This window comes from Heloderma suspectum, chromosome 2 (assembly GCF_057233095.1).
Source record: "Heloderma suspectum isolate Gila_16-S chromosome 2, 16-S_ref, whole genome shotgun sequence".
NCBI lineage: Eukaryota > Metazoa > Chordata > Lepidosauria > Squamata > Helodermatidae > Heloderma > Heloderma suspectum.
Window position 1 is genome coordinate 73,401,388 of NC_139459.1, and position 17,403 is coordinate 73,418,790.

A 17,403-nucleotide genomic window follows, 5' to 3' on the forward strand; every position below is an offset into this window, starting at 1 on the left:
TATAAAATGTTGGTTGTTACGACTGTTATTCAGGAGAGCTTGCTTACACATTTAAATCTACTAATAAAACATACTACCATATCCCTTCCCTTCTCTCTGAAGGTTTTAATTTGTCTTTTAAAAGCTGCAATAAATTTCTGCTGCTGCTTTGAGACATATTCAAAATACTGCTCACCCATGTCAGCTGTAACCATAGTTGACTGGTTCTCTGGGACAGAAACGGAAGTTTGATCTTGATCCATGCTATGTGCATCTTCATTGGCCTCATGCTGGCTGTGACTAAGTTCTGATCGCAGTTCTGAATATTCATCTTCTTCCCTGAGGAGCGAACAACAAACAAATGATTTTTCTCCCCAACTACCAAACAGAAACAGCACAAATTCAGTAAGATCTTGAATTCTACAGATATGAGGAAAGTCCACATCACTGTGGTCAATATATAGACTAGGAAGCTCACAGAATTCACATCCTCCCCCCACCCCACCCCACCCCCGAGACTATCCCTAGGAAGCACATAAATTTATGAGCATAGCAATTCAGGCATGCTAAAATTAATATGTTGACAGTTTTCAGGGTCTTCATTTCTCTCCTTAAAGCTACGGAGACTGCATGCTATTGAGTTATCATATATTAAAATATTTACAAATATTCCAGAGAAAGGTCTTTTCCATGTAGATCTCTGAATTTAAATATAACATTTAAACCACACTTAAGCTGCACTACTATGGGAAGGCATCCTAGGAGCCATATGATTTTTGGGATCACCCTCTCCAAGGGCAGAGAGAGGGGTCCCACCTTAGAGGGAGAGATCTGACCTCAGAACTCCCTCCCAGCCCCATGGAAACTTCTGCATCCCTTACTTCTCTGATGTCACAGCTCTGACGAAAGGGGGAAGATCAGAAACATGGTGTGGGCAGATCACAAAAGGCTTTGGAGGGCTTGAATCTGCAAGATTCAAAGCCCTCCTGTTCCCCAAACATGCACCCAACATAGGAGGGAAATTATGTCAGCCCTGGGGCTGGTGTAAATAATCGCCCTCCCACTGGTTGCTAAGGGAGGGTAACAGGCCATAAAAAAACCCTCCCTGAACAGAACGGATGGGAGGGGAGAGAACTCCACTCCTCCCTCACTTTTGTCTCGCTGGCATGAACCTGGCAAAGCTTTGGATGAGGTTGTTCCTCCTCCTTCAGAGCTTCTGTCCGCATTCTGTGCGATTGCCAGGTAAGTGCACTATATCAATTCCTGTCCCCCACCCCCTAATCAAAAACTGCAGTTCAACTACTTTGGGCTATTGGAAAAACTTTGCAGATATTTACGCAGCACATAAAATAGACATGCTTTTAACAAAGGTTTTGCTTACCAAATGAAAGTCAAAATAAATATGCTAAATCAGATCTCCATTTATTTTAGGGCAGTAGAAAATTTTCCAATTCACATTTTTCTAGAAAACCCCCCATCACTGTCCACTACTGGCCATCTGAATATTTCAATAACCATGTGGAATTACTCTGCTAAAAGCAATCTTTTTAACGAGTAGTATATCTAGCAAGTACAACAAGGAAACAGCCTCCTGGAACATCTTGTGTACAAGCTCTCACTATAATGAGTTGAGAGAGAAAGAAAGAGCACACTTGTATTTGCAAAACCCATCTCACACAATTCCCACTCACTGCAATTCTTTGTTCATTATGGAGAAGGTTGTGCCCTGTAAGCTTAAATGTGTTCCAAGTGTTCATTATTGGCAAGTTCAGTGCAAATATAATCACTATTGGCTTACAATAACTGCTCATGGGTGGCTCACTTACACTATTTACATGATATCAAGGAAGAGGGGAAGGGACTTGTAGAAGACCATAGCTCCAGCTCCTCCTCCATGATTACAAACTCTGATAGTGGTTTTTCTAGTCCCAGAAGAGGAGCTGTAATTTTCTTTGAGCCTCTCCTCCCACTTAACAGCCGACAAGTCCAAGAGTTGTGTGTGCTGTCATTTTTATCTAGTTGCAACGAAAGTAACATACAGCCAGTTGCAGTAACATCTTAACTGGCTTTAAGGTGACAGAAGGGAGGTAAAGGCCATTTATGGCCAAGGGCAAGTCAAAAGGAAAACCTAAATTACTGCATGCCCATTATACTGCCCTGCATAAACCTGCATTTAGATCCCTTGAAAATACCATTTTTGAACTATTTAGGGAACTACAAAGTTCAACTGAGAGGCATATTTTATCAGCTGCATGAAGCAAATATTCAAACCATACCAAGTAGTTATGATAAGATCAGATCAAAGGAATATTTGACGATGCAGGTGAGAGAACCAAACTCCAAACAGCATAAATTAAAGGACAAGATAATGAAATGTGAATTAATGTTCTATGAATAAGTTAATTATTAGGCACAACAGAAGCCAACAATAATTAGCTTTAGACAGAAAACAATTACCATGCAGGGAAAGAGCTGTCTTTTTTTGGTCAGAAGGGTAATTTGTTTGCTCATTTATGTCAACTCTCTGTAATTAGCCCTTCATTTTAAAACCTGAATGATCTCTGAGTGGAAAGGGGGATGGGCTAGTCATAATGCTAACACTTGTACTCACAAGCTGTAGTGAACGTTGTTTGCTATTATTTTTAGCCCGGGTTTAAATCCAAACTATGAGGCAGTGTTAGCTATTTTTCTCCCGGATATAAACAAATTTACAAAGTGGCTATTGACTGAGGCTAAACTTTCAAAACTGGCCTGTGAACAAAGAAATGCATGCATACATAATAAGAGGAAATTGTTCCTGCAAACTGTTGATTACTCATGTCAAATGCAGGATAACATATCCTACACATGATTATTTAAACAACACCAGTGACCTGGTTCACATGACACGACAGCCCACAGGGGCTTAATTTAATCTAGACAATCCTCATATAACCCATGGCTTGTTTTAAGGTTATGTTTCAGTTCTCTTATTCTCATTTTATGCAGTCAGTTTACAGTATTTCTTTTCCAAAACTATTCTGGTTTAGATGAAACTTAACATTCCCGCAAATTTATAAACACAAAACATGTGTTCTACTATCGGTTCTTTACTTACCTTTTCTTAAAGTGCAATCCTCTACATGTCTACTCAGATGTAAACCTGACAGAATGCAACTGGGCTTATTCCAGGTAAGTGTGTATAGGACTGCAGTTTAAGGGCACAATCCTGTGGATTAAGCTCCTGCTAGACAGAAGCCTCTGATCTCAGCGAACCTTTAGGTGAACCTTTCAAAAATCCTATGCTGGGCTACTGCTGCTGCTGTGTAGGAGGAGCGATGCAGGTGATTTTGCCTCCTGTTCCCCTTCCAAAGACCTCCCCTCACAACTAATTGGGCCCCTGAGGCTGTCTAGCTCACTTACAGGTGGTGGGTGGGGCCAGGCAACAGAGAGGCCATAGGATTATACAGATCCTGGCCTTTGCTTTCCCCCTACATTCCCTGCCCATTGTGTTCTCCTCTAGAGCAAGTCTTGGCTGTTTGCAAGCACTACAGGGAACAAGGCAATAGAGCAGTCAAAATCCAGGCAGAGGTCAGAACACCGGCGGTCAGTCAGGCAACAAGGATCAGGCAGCAGCAGGAGTAGTAAGATCACAAGCAAGAGATCAAGCACAGTAAAACAGTCAGGTACGTTACACAGTCCAGAATCAGGGTCAGTGTGCAGCCCCAAAGGTCAAGAAACAGAGCATCAGACACAGGACAATTCAGGAGGCAAGGTACACGGCAGAGGCCAGATGGACTAAGTTGTTCCAACATTGGCTAAGTTTCCAGTGAAGGCTTTTAAGCTCAAAGATAGCCAGACCCCACCCAGAGCTCAGCTGTAGCAATCAGAGCTCCCTTTCCAGAGCCTACTCCTGAGGAGTCCCTTTCTCCTGAGGAGACCTCTTCTGGAGGGGAGCACTCCTTTGCACAGGAGCCCTGCTAGCCTGTCGCTTGAGGTGACAACGCTCCCTGGGATCAGGGGGTAGCTCAGTCTCTGCCTCAGAGGCAGAGTCCCTCTCTCCTGCAGAGCCCTGCAGAGACATCCCCTGAGGGTTCATGCTCCTGTGGGTCCGGTGGCAGTCCCTTGTCTGTGGTATCCTGGGTTTCTGGGGCCTGTAGCTCCTTCTCTGAGGAGGACTCCTCCAGTCAGGGCATGACACATTGGAACACCCCCTTTTCAACCTTTATTATGTCCAAGGTTGCTTTTGCAACCTTGGAAAGCAACCGTCAAAATTCTTCCTATGGTTGCTGAGAAGGGGCAGGGGTGGGAGGGATGCAATGTCAGATTTCCCCTCCCAAGGTCATAGTAATGTCTATGGCTTCAGCAGGGGGAATCCAAAATATCCCATGGGATACTCTCCAGGGTTGATAGGATTGTGCCCTTAGTGAACCTAAATAAATCTTTATTGTAGACAATATACATGCTTGCAACAGACCCTTGTGAACAATGCACATTTAACAAGCACAGTTTACCTCACAACAATCGTGATGGAGCTGAAACCTACTTTCATTGACCAATGGACACAGAGGCTGAGAGCAATTAGAACAGACAGATGTAGGCATGTCAGTTTCATGTCCAACTACACAATACTGCTTGCCATACAATACCAAAATGCAAAGATTATAATTGGTACTTTCAGAGTAATATCCACACCAGTGTATTATTGTTTTAATGCACATTTGGGGAATCAGGCTGCCCTTAAGAACATTGGAATTCTCTCCCCAGAGAAGCTTGCTTAGTGCCTACTTTGATGACATTCCTGTGCCAAGCAAAGTTCTTTTTATTTTTGCAAGCTTTAAAACTTTGGATAATCTGTTTTACTCTGCCTTGTATATTATGTTAATGTCTGCTTTAATAGATGAGCGGCTTTTAGCTTATTTTCATTTACTTGCTATTTTCTTGTGGTTTTTTAAATATCTTATTGTAAGCCACCCTAACAATTTGATTGAAGGGGTGGGGTAAAAATCTTAATCCATTATTCAATCAGCCAAGAGTCCTCCCTGCAACAGAGTAGGATTATAGTGTGGCCCAATAAATGTATCTTGAAACATGTTTAGATGGCTAGGCCTGTTATGGTCTTTGGATATAGGTGAATGATCTCCATATGGAGGCCTAACCATCACAGCTTCCTCTCAGCAATTAGAGCAAAGTTTAGTTGCTTGTTTAGCTGGAGGATCCTGTTGCCATTTGATCAGACCACAACAACCAACTCTTGCTTTAAATTAGGACAATGACTTACCCAGATACATAATTGAGCAAAAAAAAAGGAAACCAAGCAGTACAGTGTAACATTTATGTTTTCTTCCCTTCATTAAACATAATGCTTTTGCATTATGGTATTTTGCATTACTATAGAAGTGACACATGGATGCATTCCCCACCCTCATCTCCACTAAGGAATTCATCTGGGGTGTTGACAGGGTGTGGGCACAGTAATTCTCTCATGGCTTAGACATTGGTTATTTTCCAACATTTGTTCTGTTTTAATTAGTGCTGCTAAAGCACTTTGATATTGTCAGGTGTGAAGGTCCTCTGTGAATACAAGGTTTGTTACAATGATATTTATGTTACCATTTTTGTCAGATCTTCTTATAAATAGGAAGTTTCCATTTTTAGCTTTGTAGGATAAAGACTGGGTGGCAGTCTCCCAAACAGTTCTGATCAACATTTTCACTGAATGAGCAACTTTTTCCTCTCTTCTGAGATTTTTTTTTTCAAAATTAAAAGCATGGATAAAGTATAATGCTTTCTGGGAAAATATGGAACATATTTTCTTGTTAGAGAAAGACAGAGATCTTTCTGTCTCTCCCTCTAGCAATGTATGTCACAAAATGTATACTATAGTTGTCTGCCACCAAGTTATTGCTTTCATCTAATTTTGGGTGACAATATAATGAGTATCATGAGCCAATTAGGAGCTAACATGAACTTAAAACACCTACATATTGTTAGCTAATTGGTGTTAGTAATTAAGGATAGTTGATAAAACTCATTTTGCTTATTTCAGACTTGAGATTCTTATTTCACATGTGAGAAGGTTAGTTGCTCTAAAGGGCTCAGGGGTGAAAATACATTGTTGCAGAACTGATGTAGACTAACTGCATAGTCTACAACTAATATGTTTCAGTAGTTAATCCAATTTCATACAGATGATCCAAACCTGAATTTCTTAATCTTAAGCAGATATGCAAAGTTCTAAATGACCAATATGATTATATATAGCAAAAAAATTGCTTTGGTTCTAGGTTGCTTCCACATTGGGAATTGCTATGGCAAGTTCACTAATATCTTATGGGGGATCCACGTAACATTATCCATTTGTAATCCTCCTGTGTTTTCCCAATGCTGCCTCTATTATTTTTTTTTAAACTGGAGGAAGTCCAGCTTTTTAAAGGACAGAAGAGTACCACAATCTCCACGGGAGTATGTGCCCTTAGTGCTACTCTTCCATCCTTTTTTAAAAAGGTGTGGCTTTGACATGGGCAGTAACCTATCAGGTAGGTAAACCTGTGACAACTCAGAACACATTTTGTATAACCATAACACAGGGAGGGGGAGGCAAATTTTATAATCCATTTACTTTTGAAATCCACCTTTTAAGTAGGGTGGCTATATTTTGTTTTGAAAACACACACACACACACACACACACCCCATTTAAATGCCATAATGCAGTATGTGTGTGTGTGTGTATACACATATATATGATGGAAACCCCACCCACCCCTGTCATTTCACCAAGATGATTAATGTTGGTGACTGGAAAGGTATTTTCACAATTTATTTTTTTAAATTAGCATTATAGGGGAATAGTGGTATACCTCCATAATGCTACTTGATTGACTGAATAAAGTATAGCATTATAATGTATAGTGCTATACCCTTGTAAAGCTATGGGCTGAATCAAATACTGTCCATCCACCAGCTGGGGGAACAGGCATTTTACCTAGAGATTCAAGGGTAGATAAGCATTACCCACTGGAATTTTAACAGGCCTAGGCAGAATGAGAGTACACAAATCCTTCACAATGCGTCTTTCTGGTCTTTAGAACAGGGATGGGAAACACACAGCCCCTGCCACCCTCCACTGCCCCCAAACTTAAAAAAACCCAACTATTTTAAAACAAAAAAAATAGGATTACATTTACATCTTGGAAAAAAGCAAATTTTAACCCTTCTAGATCTCTAGCTCTCTAGAATGTTAAGCTGGAATTCAGCAGCTTAACAGCAAAGATGACAAATACAGGGAAAAATAGGAGGGCTGTTTGCAAATTACTATCCTTGTGAGAGATTGGAATGTTTTTGTAAAGTTGATTCTTCAGTAACATTTAAAATGTCACAACATTTTTATAGGAATCTACTTCGATGGTACAATACTCCAACAAGACTAAGAAAAATATTTAGAAATAGTAGTGTATGTTAAGAGATGTACGATGGGTGAGGCCAACTTACTACATATATGGTAGAATAATAAAATCATTACGTCTAACTGGATGACAGTTACCAAGGTGATTCAGGAATTAAAGGAGATAATTAAGCTTAGTTCCAAGATCATCGCCTTAAATGACACCAACTCTTACATCCAAAGAAAGAATACAGATAGGTTTTGCAATATGCTAACGCTATGAATATGATTATAGCCAAGAACTGGAAAAGAATGAATAAGCCATCAATAGACTTCTGGCTTCAGAAAATCTGGTATCTAATCATATGTAAAATTCTACAGCATACAAGTTTGGGGAGAAATGATGCTATTGTGAAATGTTTGTGGAAAAAATGACCATTTGAGGATTCTTGGGTAAATGTAGTACCCAACTGATTTGCATGATTAGATTTTGTCTTATTTTTTCTTCTTCATAGGTATGTGATTCTATATGGAAGTGATATAAATTGAAATACTTCTTTGTGTATGTTTTGTTTTTATGTTTTTTCTGCTTCATAATAATTTAAAAGATGAGCACCCAACATGTATAACAGTATCCTATCTTCTGAAATATAGTAATTCCCTTTTGGACAGTGGGGATGGGAGGATCATCCACTTCTACATTTTTAACCCACGAAGTCGTGATATGAAAGGATACAAAAGGGGCAAGATTTGCTGAAACTCTGCTATTTAATATTTCTAGCCTCCTTATTTAATGTATTTGTGCAAATTCACAGTATTTCTATGCTACCCCATTATCAAAGTTCACTGCATGTCAGACATTGCAAAAAATATCTATCCTGGAGAAACAATTGATTAATCCATCTGGTTACCTTGTTTTTTGAAAAACAAGATGATTTTAAATGTCCTGATATAGTCCAAGATAAATAATTCTAAAGTAGGGGTGAACAACTTCGGGAGGTCTGGAGGGTGTTTTTGACATACAACCCCTCTGTCTGTCAGGGATGAGTCCAAGCGCCTTGAGAATTCTGACAGCTCCGACCCTGAATCAGAGTTGGAACAGTTAGATCAGAGGCCAAGGGAGGGAACTTCCCTAGTGAGCCAAAACACTGGGAGAGATTCCTCTGAAGACCTTGACAAACAAATGGGCCAGGCTGAGTTGCTGCCCCATCCTTCTACCGTTAGAACTCAAGCTTCCAAGGAGGAGGAATTGGGGTGTGGCTTGAGAGACACTAGGGCACATTGTAACGCCAAGCAGGAAGAGTTAGGGGCAGGGCTTAGACGCTCAGCCAAAATAGCCACTCTTGGAAGCCATCGTAAGAGGGAGCCACCCTAAGGGAGGGGCATCACTGTGAAGCAAGTCTGGTTGTGAGAGGTTCACGCCCAAACTGTTGGCAACTCTATTAGGAATTGCAGATTAGTGGTTTAGGGGCCTGAGGCAGGCTGAGAATGTTCCTAAAATCTGCATTTGTAAAGCGGCCAGTTGCAAGCAAATAAATTAGTTACAGCCTGAAGCTTGTCTCCGTGCGGTGTAGATTATGAAGGGCGAAGGGCGTTGCACAGTCTATGAAGCTCCCTCCGGAGAAAGCCAAAATAATCTTCCTTCAGCTAATTCTGTATAGTCCTCCCTGAGGGATCTTAGAGCATCAGATTCATTAACTAATACACAAGATATCCTTCCTCAGATCAAATGAACTAAGATTCAGCTGTTCATCTCTATGCCCTTGAACAGGGACAAAGCCTTTTTTTGGGCAAATCGCAGTACATGTGCTAATCAGCTCATCAGCAATGATGGAGTTATCACCCAAAGATAACACTATCTGTACTTTCTGCATTTCATTTCCCTCTGACATCACTGTTTACAATCCTCCCTCCCAACTGTGGATACCTATCCACACTCTACTCCAGATGTTGTTGGACTTCAACACCCATCAGCCCAAGCCAGCATGACCAATGATCATTTAGACAGCTACTTTGCCTACCCCTGCACTACACTCAAGAGTACCACCCATGAGTACCAAATAATTTGGCAAGAAATGTTCTTGATAGCACCAGCTTTTATTTTTAGTTTAAAAAACAATTTTAAAATGAGATTTGATGATAGAAGAAGGAAATTTCAAAATATGCAAATTTTCTGGTAAGGGTTTTAGAGGAGAGGTCAGAAACCATTGCACAGCCCATTCAACTTTTCCCTATAACTTTTGTCCTATTCCTTTCCCTCACAACTGTCTTCATTCTTTGTGTTTTGTTCACTGGAGTCTACTACAAAAGCCCTTGAAAAAATAACTGAAATTCCTAAGACCCCTAACAATTGCAATCGGACAACACAAATTAAGTGCAGTTGTATAAACTGGCATATTTGTTCAGACCATGGAGAGAGTGAGAGAGAGAGAGAGTGAGAGATGGGTACACAATATAATCACACCATAAAATTGCACTAGAATTGATCTAATATGCTAATTTTAAAACTATGACACACAGATTATTATTTTATAGTAAAATGCATAACCCATCTTTCTACAAATGCTTTAACTGAAGGCAGTTCACAAAAACGATTAAATGTACAGGGGCGTTGCTAGGCTCTTAAAAGCACAGGCCCATAACACAAATTTGCATATAGTCTAAGTGCACGTCTAATATATATATGTGTGTGTGTGTGTAGTGTGTGCATGCAGTGTGCTTGCATGTGTGTATAGATTACATACATACATACATACATGCATACTTAAGAAGTGTTCACTGACCCTCCACCCCACTTCAACTCAGACCCCGATTCAGCATTTTGGAAAACATCCTGCTTCTGCTCGGGCCAATTTGTAGTCAGACCACTTCAGCTCAAGCACCAAACCTGAGTCAAGGTTTGGAAAAATGAGTCTTTATGCTTCCTGTTGACTACCATGGGAAATTAGAAAAAAACTAACTATTTTATCTTGGTCAGAACTGAATGATAATTTCAGGCATAGTAGCCTCCTAGAAGGGGATTTGGGGAAGGGGATTACACCTGCCCAATGTCAGAAATATAGGTGCAGGGTTTATATTTTGATGTTTTTTTAAAGGGAACTGCCAATAACATTTTAATTGCTTGGAAGAACTGGATAAACATTTCAGGATTCAATGCCCCATCAGACGAGATCACGTCTGCCAAATTTCAGAATGATAGCCACAAGGGTTTTTGTGCAAGGGTGGCCCTGACATTTTGAGGTCTCCAAAAGAGGGCATACTTATCTCCCTATGTTCCTTGTGGACCATTGTTCTGAAAATTACAGGCAGCCTACAGTTGTCCCTAAGTAAGAAAGCAGCAAAGTTTCAGAAGGATAAGTGTAGCAGTTCATGTGGAAGGGGAGTTCTCCAATTTGGGGGAGGGAGTGATTTGCTTTCCCTTCCCTTCCCCCCTTCCCCAATAGTTTTGGGGTAAATTTGTATGAAAATGCACAGGTCATTAGAGGTGTCCCCCAGGAAAGAAACCTGCAAAGTTTCTAAAGGATATACATGCATGCAAATTTAGAATTACTAGAATTTATTTACATTTCACCAATGTTAGCAACAGGGGAACATGGGTGGGAAGGTGCTATTACACTCATGTCCTGCTTGTGGGTTTCCTATGGGCATTTGGTTGGTCACCGTATGAACAGAATGCTGGACTAGATGTACCTTGGTCTGATGCAGCATGGCTCTTCTTATGTTCTTAAATAGAGTGCCCCTGAGCATGTGCAGAATGTTTTTTGTTCACCACTGAGCACTTACAGTCTCCCCCTACTAATTCCATTCCCCTCCATGCAACTATCCCTCCTCATCCTACCATGCTCCAGCAACTCTCCATAAAAACAGATGTCTTGTTTAGTGCAACTTCTCTCTATCTCCTCCTTGTTATGCACAAGCTCTCATTGTATCTTCCTCCCCATAACTTCATTTGTGCCAAGACTTCACCAAGATTCAGCCAATGAGTCTGTTTTCAAAACTAGGGCTAAATTATGGAGAAACTCTGAGCATGCACTAAGTGCCTTTCCCTCACCACTGAAGCTAGAGTTCATGCAAAAAATCCCCAAACTCACAAATGACAAAACATGCATAGGACTGAGCTGAAAGGGTAGTCAATTCATTAGGTGGAATTGGGTAGGCACTGTATTTAGCCTTCAGTACCATGCTCACAACTCAGGACTTATTTCTGAGTAAACATGCAGAGCATCAAGGTGCAAACCTCCCTGCAAAAGTAACTTGTGCTGGAATCCTATGCACACTTTCCTGAGGGTAAGCCTCATTAAACATAACAGGACTTCTCAGTAGGCATACGTAGGATTGCATACATTAGCAATATTTATCTCCCCTCCACTTAAAAAACAACCAAAAACTCCTGTTTTTTTAATTAAAGCTTTCTGTTCATAGGAACATAGGAAGCTGCCTTATACTGAGTCAGACCCTGGGTCCATCTAGCCCAGAATTGTTGACAGTGACTGGCAGCAGCAGCTCTCCAAAGTTTCAGGCAGGATTCTTTCGTAGCCCTACCTGGAGACGCTGGGGATTGAACCTGGGACCTTCTGCACGCCAAGCATGTGCTCTAGCACCGAGCTACAGCCCTTCCTATTGCTGGATAATGGCAACTGACAAACAAAACAGCCCCAGATTTGTTTCTCTGCAACCATGTGAACCCACTCTTCTCAAAGACTTAAGTGAGAAGGAGAAAAACCAACCCTCTTGTCTGTTTGTATAAAGTCAAATACAGTTCAGAACTTCTCTTGCCCACCAAAGAGAATTCTATTTAAGAATTCCCCAAGATATGCTCAGGGTGGAATAAAGAAGAGAAAGAAAGAACAGGATAGGGGAGGGAAGAAGAGGAATGATGACTGGAAATGCACATGGGGGGGGCGTGAAAAGTGGCTCCTTTCAGAGAGATAGTACTTCAGAGGAATTTAGGAGGCTGTGCAGGGTTTGCAAGGATTGCACATACTTAAATAAACTTTATGAGGTGAGGTGGCTCAGGGCTTTTTCTAGCTTTTTTAAAATTGTAGACCCTATTTAAAAGCCGCCGCAGTTTCTCACTCATGATGCGACATAGTCCTAACCCTCCCTTTGGGATTATTTGAGTCCTACAGCTATTTAGGAGAAATTTTAAAGTGGAGGGGGAGAAAGAAGTTTGTGGAGGCTGATTGGATTCTTTGCTGTACTGAAGCTACTAAACTTCTGCCGAAGCCAAAGGTTCCAGTATGAGGCAGTAAAATGCTGTGTGAAATACCAGTATTTCACATGGAGCCCTTTCTTCCCTTCCTTCTCCCTCTTCAAAATTTCATTGCAGGCAAGCTCCCAACAGTGGGCATGTAAGAGCAGAAAATAAAAGTAGGGGGAGAGAGGTTTTTTGCACCTCAAAAAATAAAACCCTACACCAGAGATTAGGGATAGTGACCTCCTAAAGGTCACCTTAAACACCTTCTGATTAGGATCTCTAATCCTCTGGATGCCTTGACAGTTTTTACTTTTTGTTTTAGACTTTGAGAAAAGGAAACTTTATGCATGGCTAGCACAACAGCCACCGGACCTAACCGTCTGAAATTTGGTAGGTTCAGTCAGCTCCATAGGGCCTGCTAGGTCCCCAAATTCCATGCACGTATGTGGAAGAGCAAATAAATTATAGCTCTTTGCTTTGATATATTTTCTTGAAAATAGCAAACTTTACCTGTGACTAGCACAAAAGCCACTAGACCTAACTGCCTTAGATTTGGCATATTCAGTCGGCTCCATGGGGGCTACCAAGCCTCCAAATTTAATGTATTTATCGTACAAACTAAAAAAGTTATGGCCGTTTTTGTTTTCCAATGCAAGTCAATGGGAAAATGTAAAAAAAATGGCAATTAGGACAGCTCAAAAGATCCGGGGCACAGCTCAAAAAAGATTCAGGGCCCATGCCCAAGTGGGCTCTCCTTCAACAACGCCCCTGACGTACATATAGTACAGTTTTACAACTCCACCAAAATATTTTCATTTTAACAGCAGCTACTAATTTGCACCTCTAACAGAAAAGGTCAAACAAAACAAACATGAAGAGAGATTTATTTCCCTTTGAAGTCCAGAGGCTGTGACAGGCATTTTACATTTTTTGTTAAGAGTGTAACTGTCACAGCCTGAGACATGAGTGTATAAGGGTGCAATCCTATCCAGACAGGTGGCTGTCTTTGAACTCGGAGGTGACCACCTATCCAACGCAGGGCAGGAGAAGCACGGAGGGGATTGTTCCCTTTGTGCTCCTCCTGCCCTGCATTTTTGGCTAGACAGCTGATTGCGGCTGAGCGGAGGACGGAGAGGGGGAGGAGGCTGCCAGACGACACACTGGATGTGTCATACAAGCATTTCCGCCCTCCCCGCCCTGGAATGCCCCCAGCCACACCCCTTTTTGGCTGTTCCGCGCTCCTGTTGAGAGTGCAGAGGATGGGGCTGTTCCGCGCTGCCTTAGAAGCAGCGTGGAAGTCAGGGGAGGTCTGTTCTCCCAGAACCGATCTCAGAGTGCGGGCACTGAGGTCGGGTTCCGGATAACATGGTATCCTATGGATGTCTAGCTGCTGTCTAGCGGCCATAGGATTGCTCCCTAACTCACTTATATCACTTAGGGATACTGGGTTTTCTGGTTTTAATTTTCAACAACATTAGGAGAGGCAGAATGGTATTACAAATATCCACCCATTCCATGTTAAAAGGAACATTAAACTGTGCCATTTCTAAATGGCCAGAAAACTATAGAAAGGCAAGCAGCATATGTTTTGTTGTTGTTGTTCAACCATTAAGTCGTGTCCAACTCTTTGTGACCCCATGGACCATAGCACGCCAGGCCTTCCTGTCCTGTGCTCTCTCCCAGCGTGAACATATCTTTATTGAGCAATAATTCAGAGAGATTTTATGATAAACAACCTTGCTCTACTATGGATTAACACTTCTGTGGTTTCCCAATTTTGCGTTAAATGCACAAGGAGATAAATGGATCTCTTCAACATTTTATTGTAACTCAGGCTATGTCTGCAGTGGAGGAAAGTTCAGTTATACTTTCTGCAATGCTGATGTTCATTGATCACAGTACACGTGCCTTCTATTGATCAGTCCTTCCTATTGCCTTCTATCTAAAGCATTTCTGTCTGTTCTGTCAGGTGTCTGCGCACTGGTTTAGCTTGCCATATAGGGCTACCTAGACCTATCCGGCAAGACCTATAGTGGAGAATCTAAAACTCCTGAGGGAAAAGATGTTTAAAATGTTGTATAAAATATATAAATAAATGTTTTATGCAATGTACAGTTATAATAATTATAAAGGTTAACTGTGAGAGATTAAAAGGTCATCTCTGAGGCCTGCTACTCTGCAAATGTGGGCTATCATTGACAATATGCCCACCATCAGACAAATTGTTTCCAAACAAGGAATTATGTAAGCCTTAGCTGGTTTACACTTGGTATCAATGTTTAAATACTGGATAAGAGCATAAAAAATGTGAGGTTGTGATGAGGATTCTTGACAATTTTGTTCCATCTGCTTCTCTAAGCAAACCAACCTGAATTGCATTTCCCAGACTAATACGAAAATTAGAATGCACTTGTCCTTCTGTTTCTGCATTTCTCAGAGCTTTGAAAATCCATATAAAGATACATACATTAGGTAAAAATACATACAAAATGTGTACTTTAGGTTAAAATGCATACAAAAAGAATGCAAATTTTCATTGTTTGGTTTTTTACATTACAGATTGATGGAGAAACTGAACAGAAAGGACATATGAATGCCCCCATGTGAAACTGAGCTGGAGCAGAAATCGATATATCTATCCATCCCTAGGATAACATCCAACCTTCTTAAATTAAACTTCTTAATATGTAAATATGATTAAACATATATATATGTTTTAAAGTTTAGATAAATTTCCTTGTCTGTTTGTCCCAAGCCTATAGCCTAGTATAGTCTTTCCCAACCTGGTGCCCTCCAAATGTTTTTCGCAGCGGTGGGCGTGACCACAGCTGGTAGGGGTAGAGTCTGGGCTCCCCCACTCACTCATTCTCTCTTTCTCTCCCAAGCATCAAGCAAACACACACAGCCTTCCCTCCTCACTGTACCTCTCTCCCTCAAACATACACACAGCCCCCCTCCACAAACACAGCCCCCCTCCCCTATACACCCTTCTCCCCACTGTGTGACTCCTTCTGCTCCTTGCTAATTTGTGCCAGAACAGCTGAGGAGCACACAGATAGGGGAGGCCAGCGGGCTGGGGAGGGTGCCTGTGGGATGCACAGAAGTTGGCCAAAGGCCACATCTGGCTCATGGGTTGCCCATATGTGGTGTAAACTAAGTGACCTATCCATGATATTTTGGAGATAACAGTAGGATTGGTAGATATGAGCCACACAACTGTATTTTAATTTTCTCATCCTTTCATTACTGCAAATGATGCCATGCAAAAAAGACCAACAACTAAAGCCATCAGCAACTGTGTCCAATACATGTGAATTCTGTCCACATATTTTGTTGCATAACTAGTGGATGTGGCATATCTGACCCCCCTCTTGAGGTCAATACAGTATTGAGCAATTCCGATCAGATGCAGATTATGGATGTCTTAAATCAGCCCTGATTATGTTGAATAGCTGGTATAAAACCTTTTGATAACTCTGAGCTAGACTACTGACTCTGACTGTAGCAAAAAATTTCTCCCCAATAAGTCACTTCATCATCTAATTTTTTGCCCTGCCATTACAGTCTATTTTTCACAAGCTTATAGAATTTGTGAATAATGCATATGTTTGCAAAAAGTAACCAATGCTCATACTATTTCAGATGTTTATCTTCCAGGCCTCATACAAAATTGTCCGCAGCTATATCCCTAACTTCTTAAAAAATGAATTCCCAAGACAACTGAGTTCCCAAATATTCCCAAGCAATTAGGAATTACTGTTGGCTTCACCTTTTAACCACATCAGAAGTACTGGCAATGCAACATTTGCAACTACATACATGCAATCACGCACAGGGTTACCCTCTGTACATTAGAAAAGCTGAATAAACATAAATAAACGTACGGCCTATAGTAAACATGGTAAGACACATTTGAAGGGAGGAGTAAGTCCACAGGCTGAAAATCCAGTTACCTTGGGTTGAAGATAAAATAACATGGTAACTGTGGCATAAACTGAGCTTAGGGGAGAGATGTTGGGGAAATTGATACAAATATTAGGGAAATGGTAAGTGGCACGCACACAGGAGCTGTGTGGATGGGGAAACAGAAGTATACAAGTGTAGGAATTAGGGGACATAACCCAAAGAGGTTCTACATTTGGGAGAGGATGTGTGGAGAAGAGACCTTATCTGTTTAGAAGGGGGAAATGATTTCAGGAAGCCTGAGAAGTACTCTCATGCTGGTGTCTGGCTGACAAAATTCATGAGGATCACTGTACCTTATAGTAGTTCCTTGTAGTCGATCGATTTTCTTATTTAGCTCTGCAATAATGCTGTGGAGCTCTGTGATTCGTTCCTCATAGCGAAGCGTTGTCCGCTCTTGCACATCTTCATGCTCTCTCATTAGGTGAGACTGTTCACACTAAAAAAGCCCAGCATAAGAAAGAAGTTCAGAGGAACTACATGGGCCTCATGGTAGGTGATGCAGATTTAGATACAGGGCACTGTGCTCTCTCATCTTCCCAATATCCTATAAAATCTAGATATTTTGACTAGGAAATTACAAAGAAACCTAAAACAGGGCATAATTGGCAATTTTCCAGGATATTTGAATATGAGAATGTAAGCCACAGTGACGTTGCATTCTGCGTTGATAACATCCTTTGGTCAAATCGTTAGGTTGATGATTTCTTTTTAAAAAACCTACACAATATAGTCGGCCCATTATACACACTCACAATGCATAAATAATATATTGTCAGTATAACAGCATAATTTAGAGAATACAGGTTTGAGCTTGTAATGATGACAACAACAACAAAACACAATTATCTAAGACCTTCAGTCTGATGTGAGGCAGTAATCTTACTCCAACAACATTC

The 17,403-nt window shown here is 41.0% G+C and overlaps 1 protein-coding gene across 5 annotated transcripts in view; it reads right to left on the bottom strand.

Moving 5' to 3' along the window:
• MCC (MCC regulator of Wnt signaling pathway) overlaps positions 1-17,403 on the bottom strand; it is a 320,734-nt gene that overhangs the window by 92,606 nt on the left and 210,725 nt on the right. For all 5 annotated transcript variants that reach the window (XM_084833886.1, XM_084833884.1, XM_084833883.1 and 2 more), the window contains 2 exons: positions 16,801-16,943; positions 176-318 (listed from right to left, as the gene is read on the bottom strand). In XM_084833886.1, the coding sequence (XP_084690012.1) occupies positions 176-318; positions 16,801-16,943 (286 nt within the window). The remainder of the gene's footprint in view (positions 1-175; positions 319-16,800; positions 16,944-17,403) is intronic.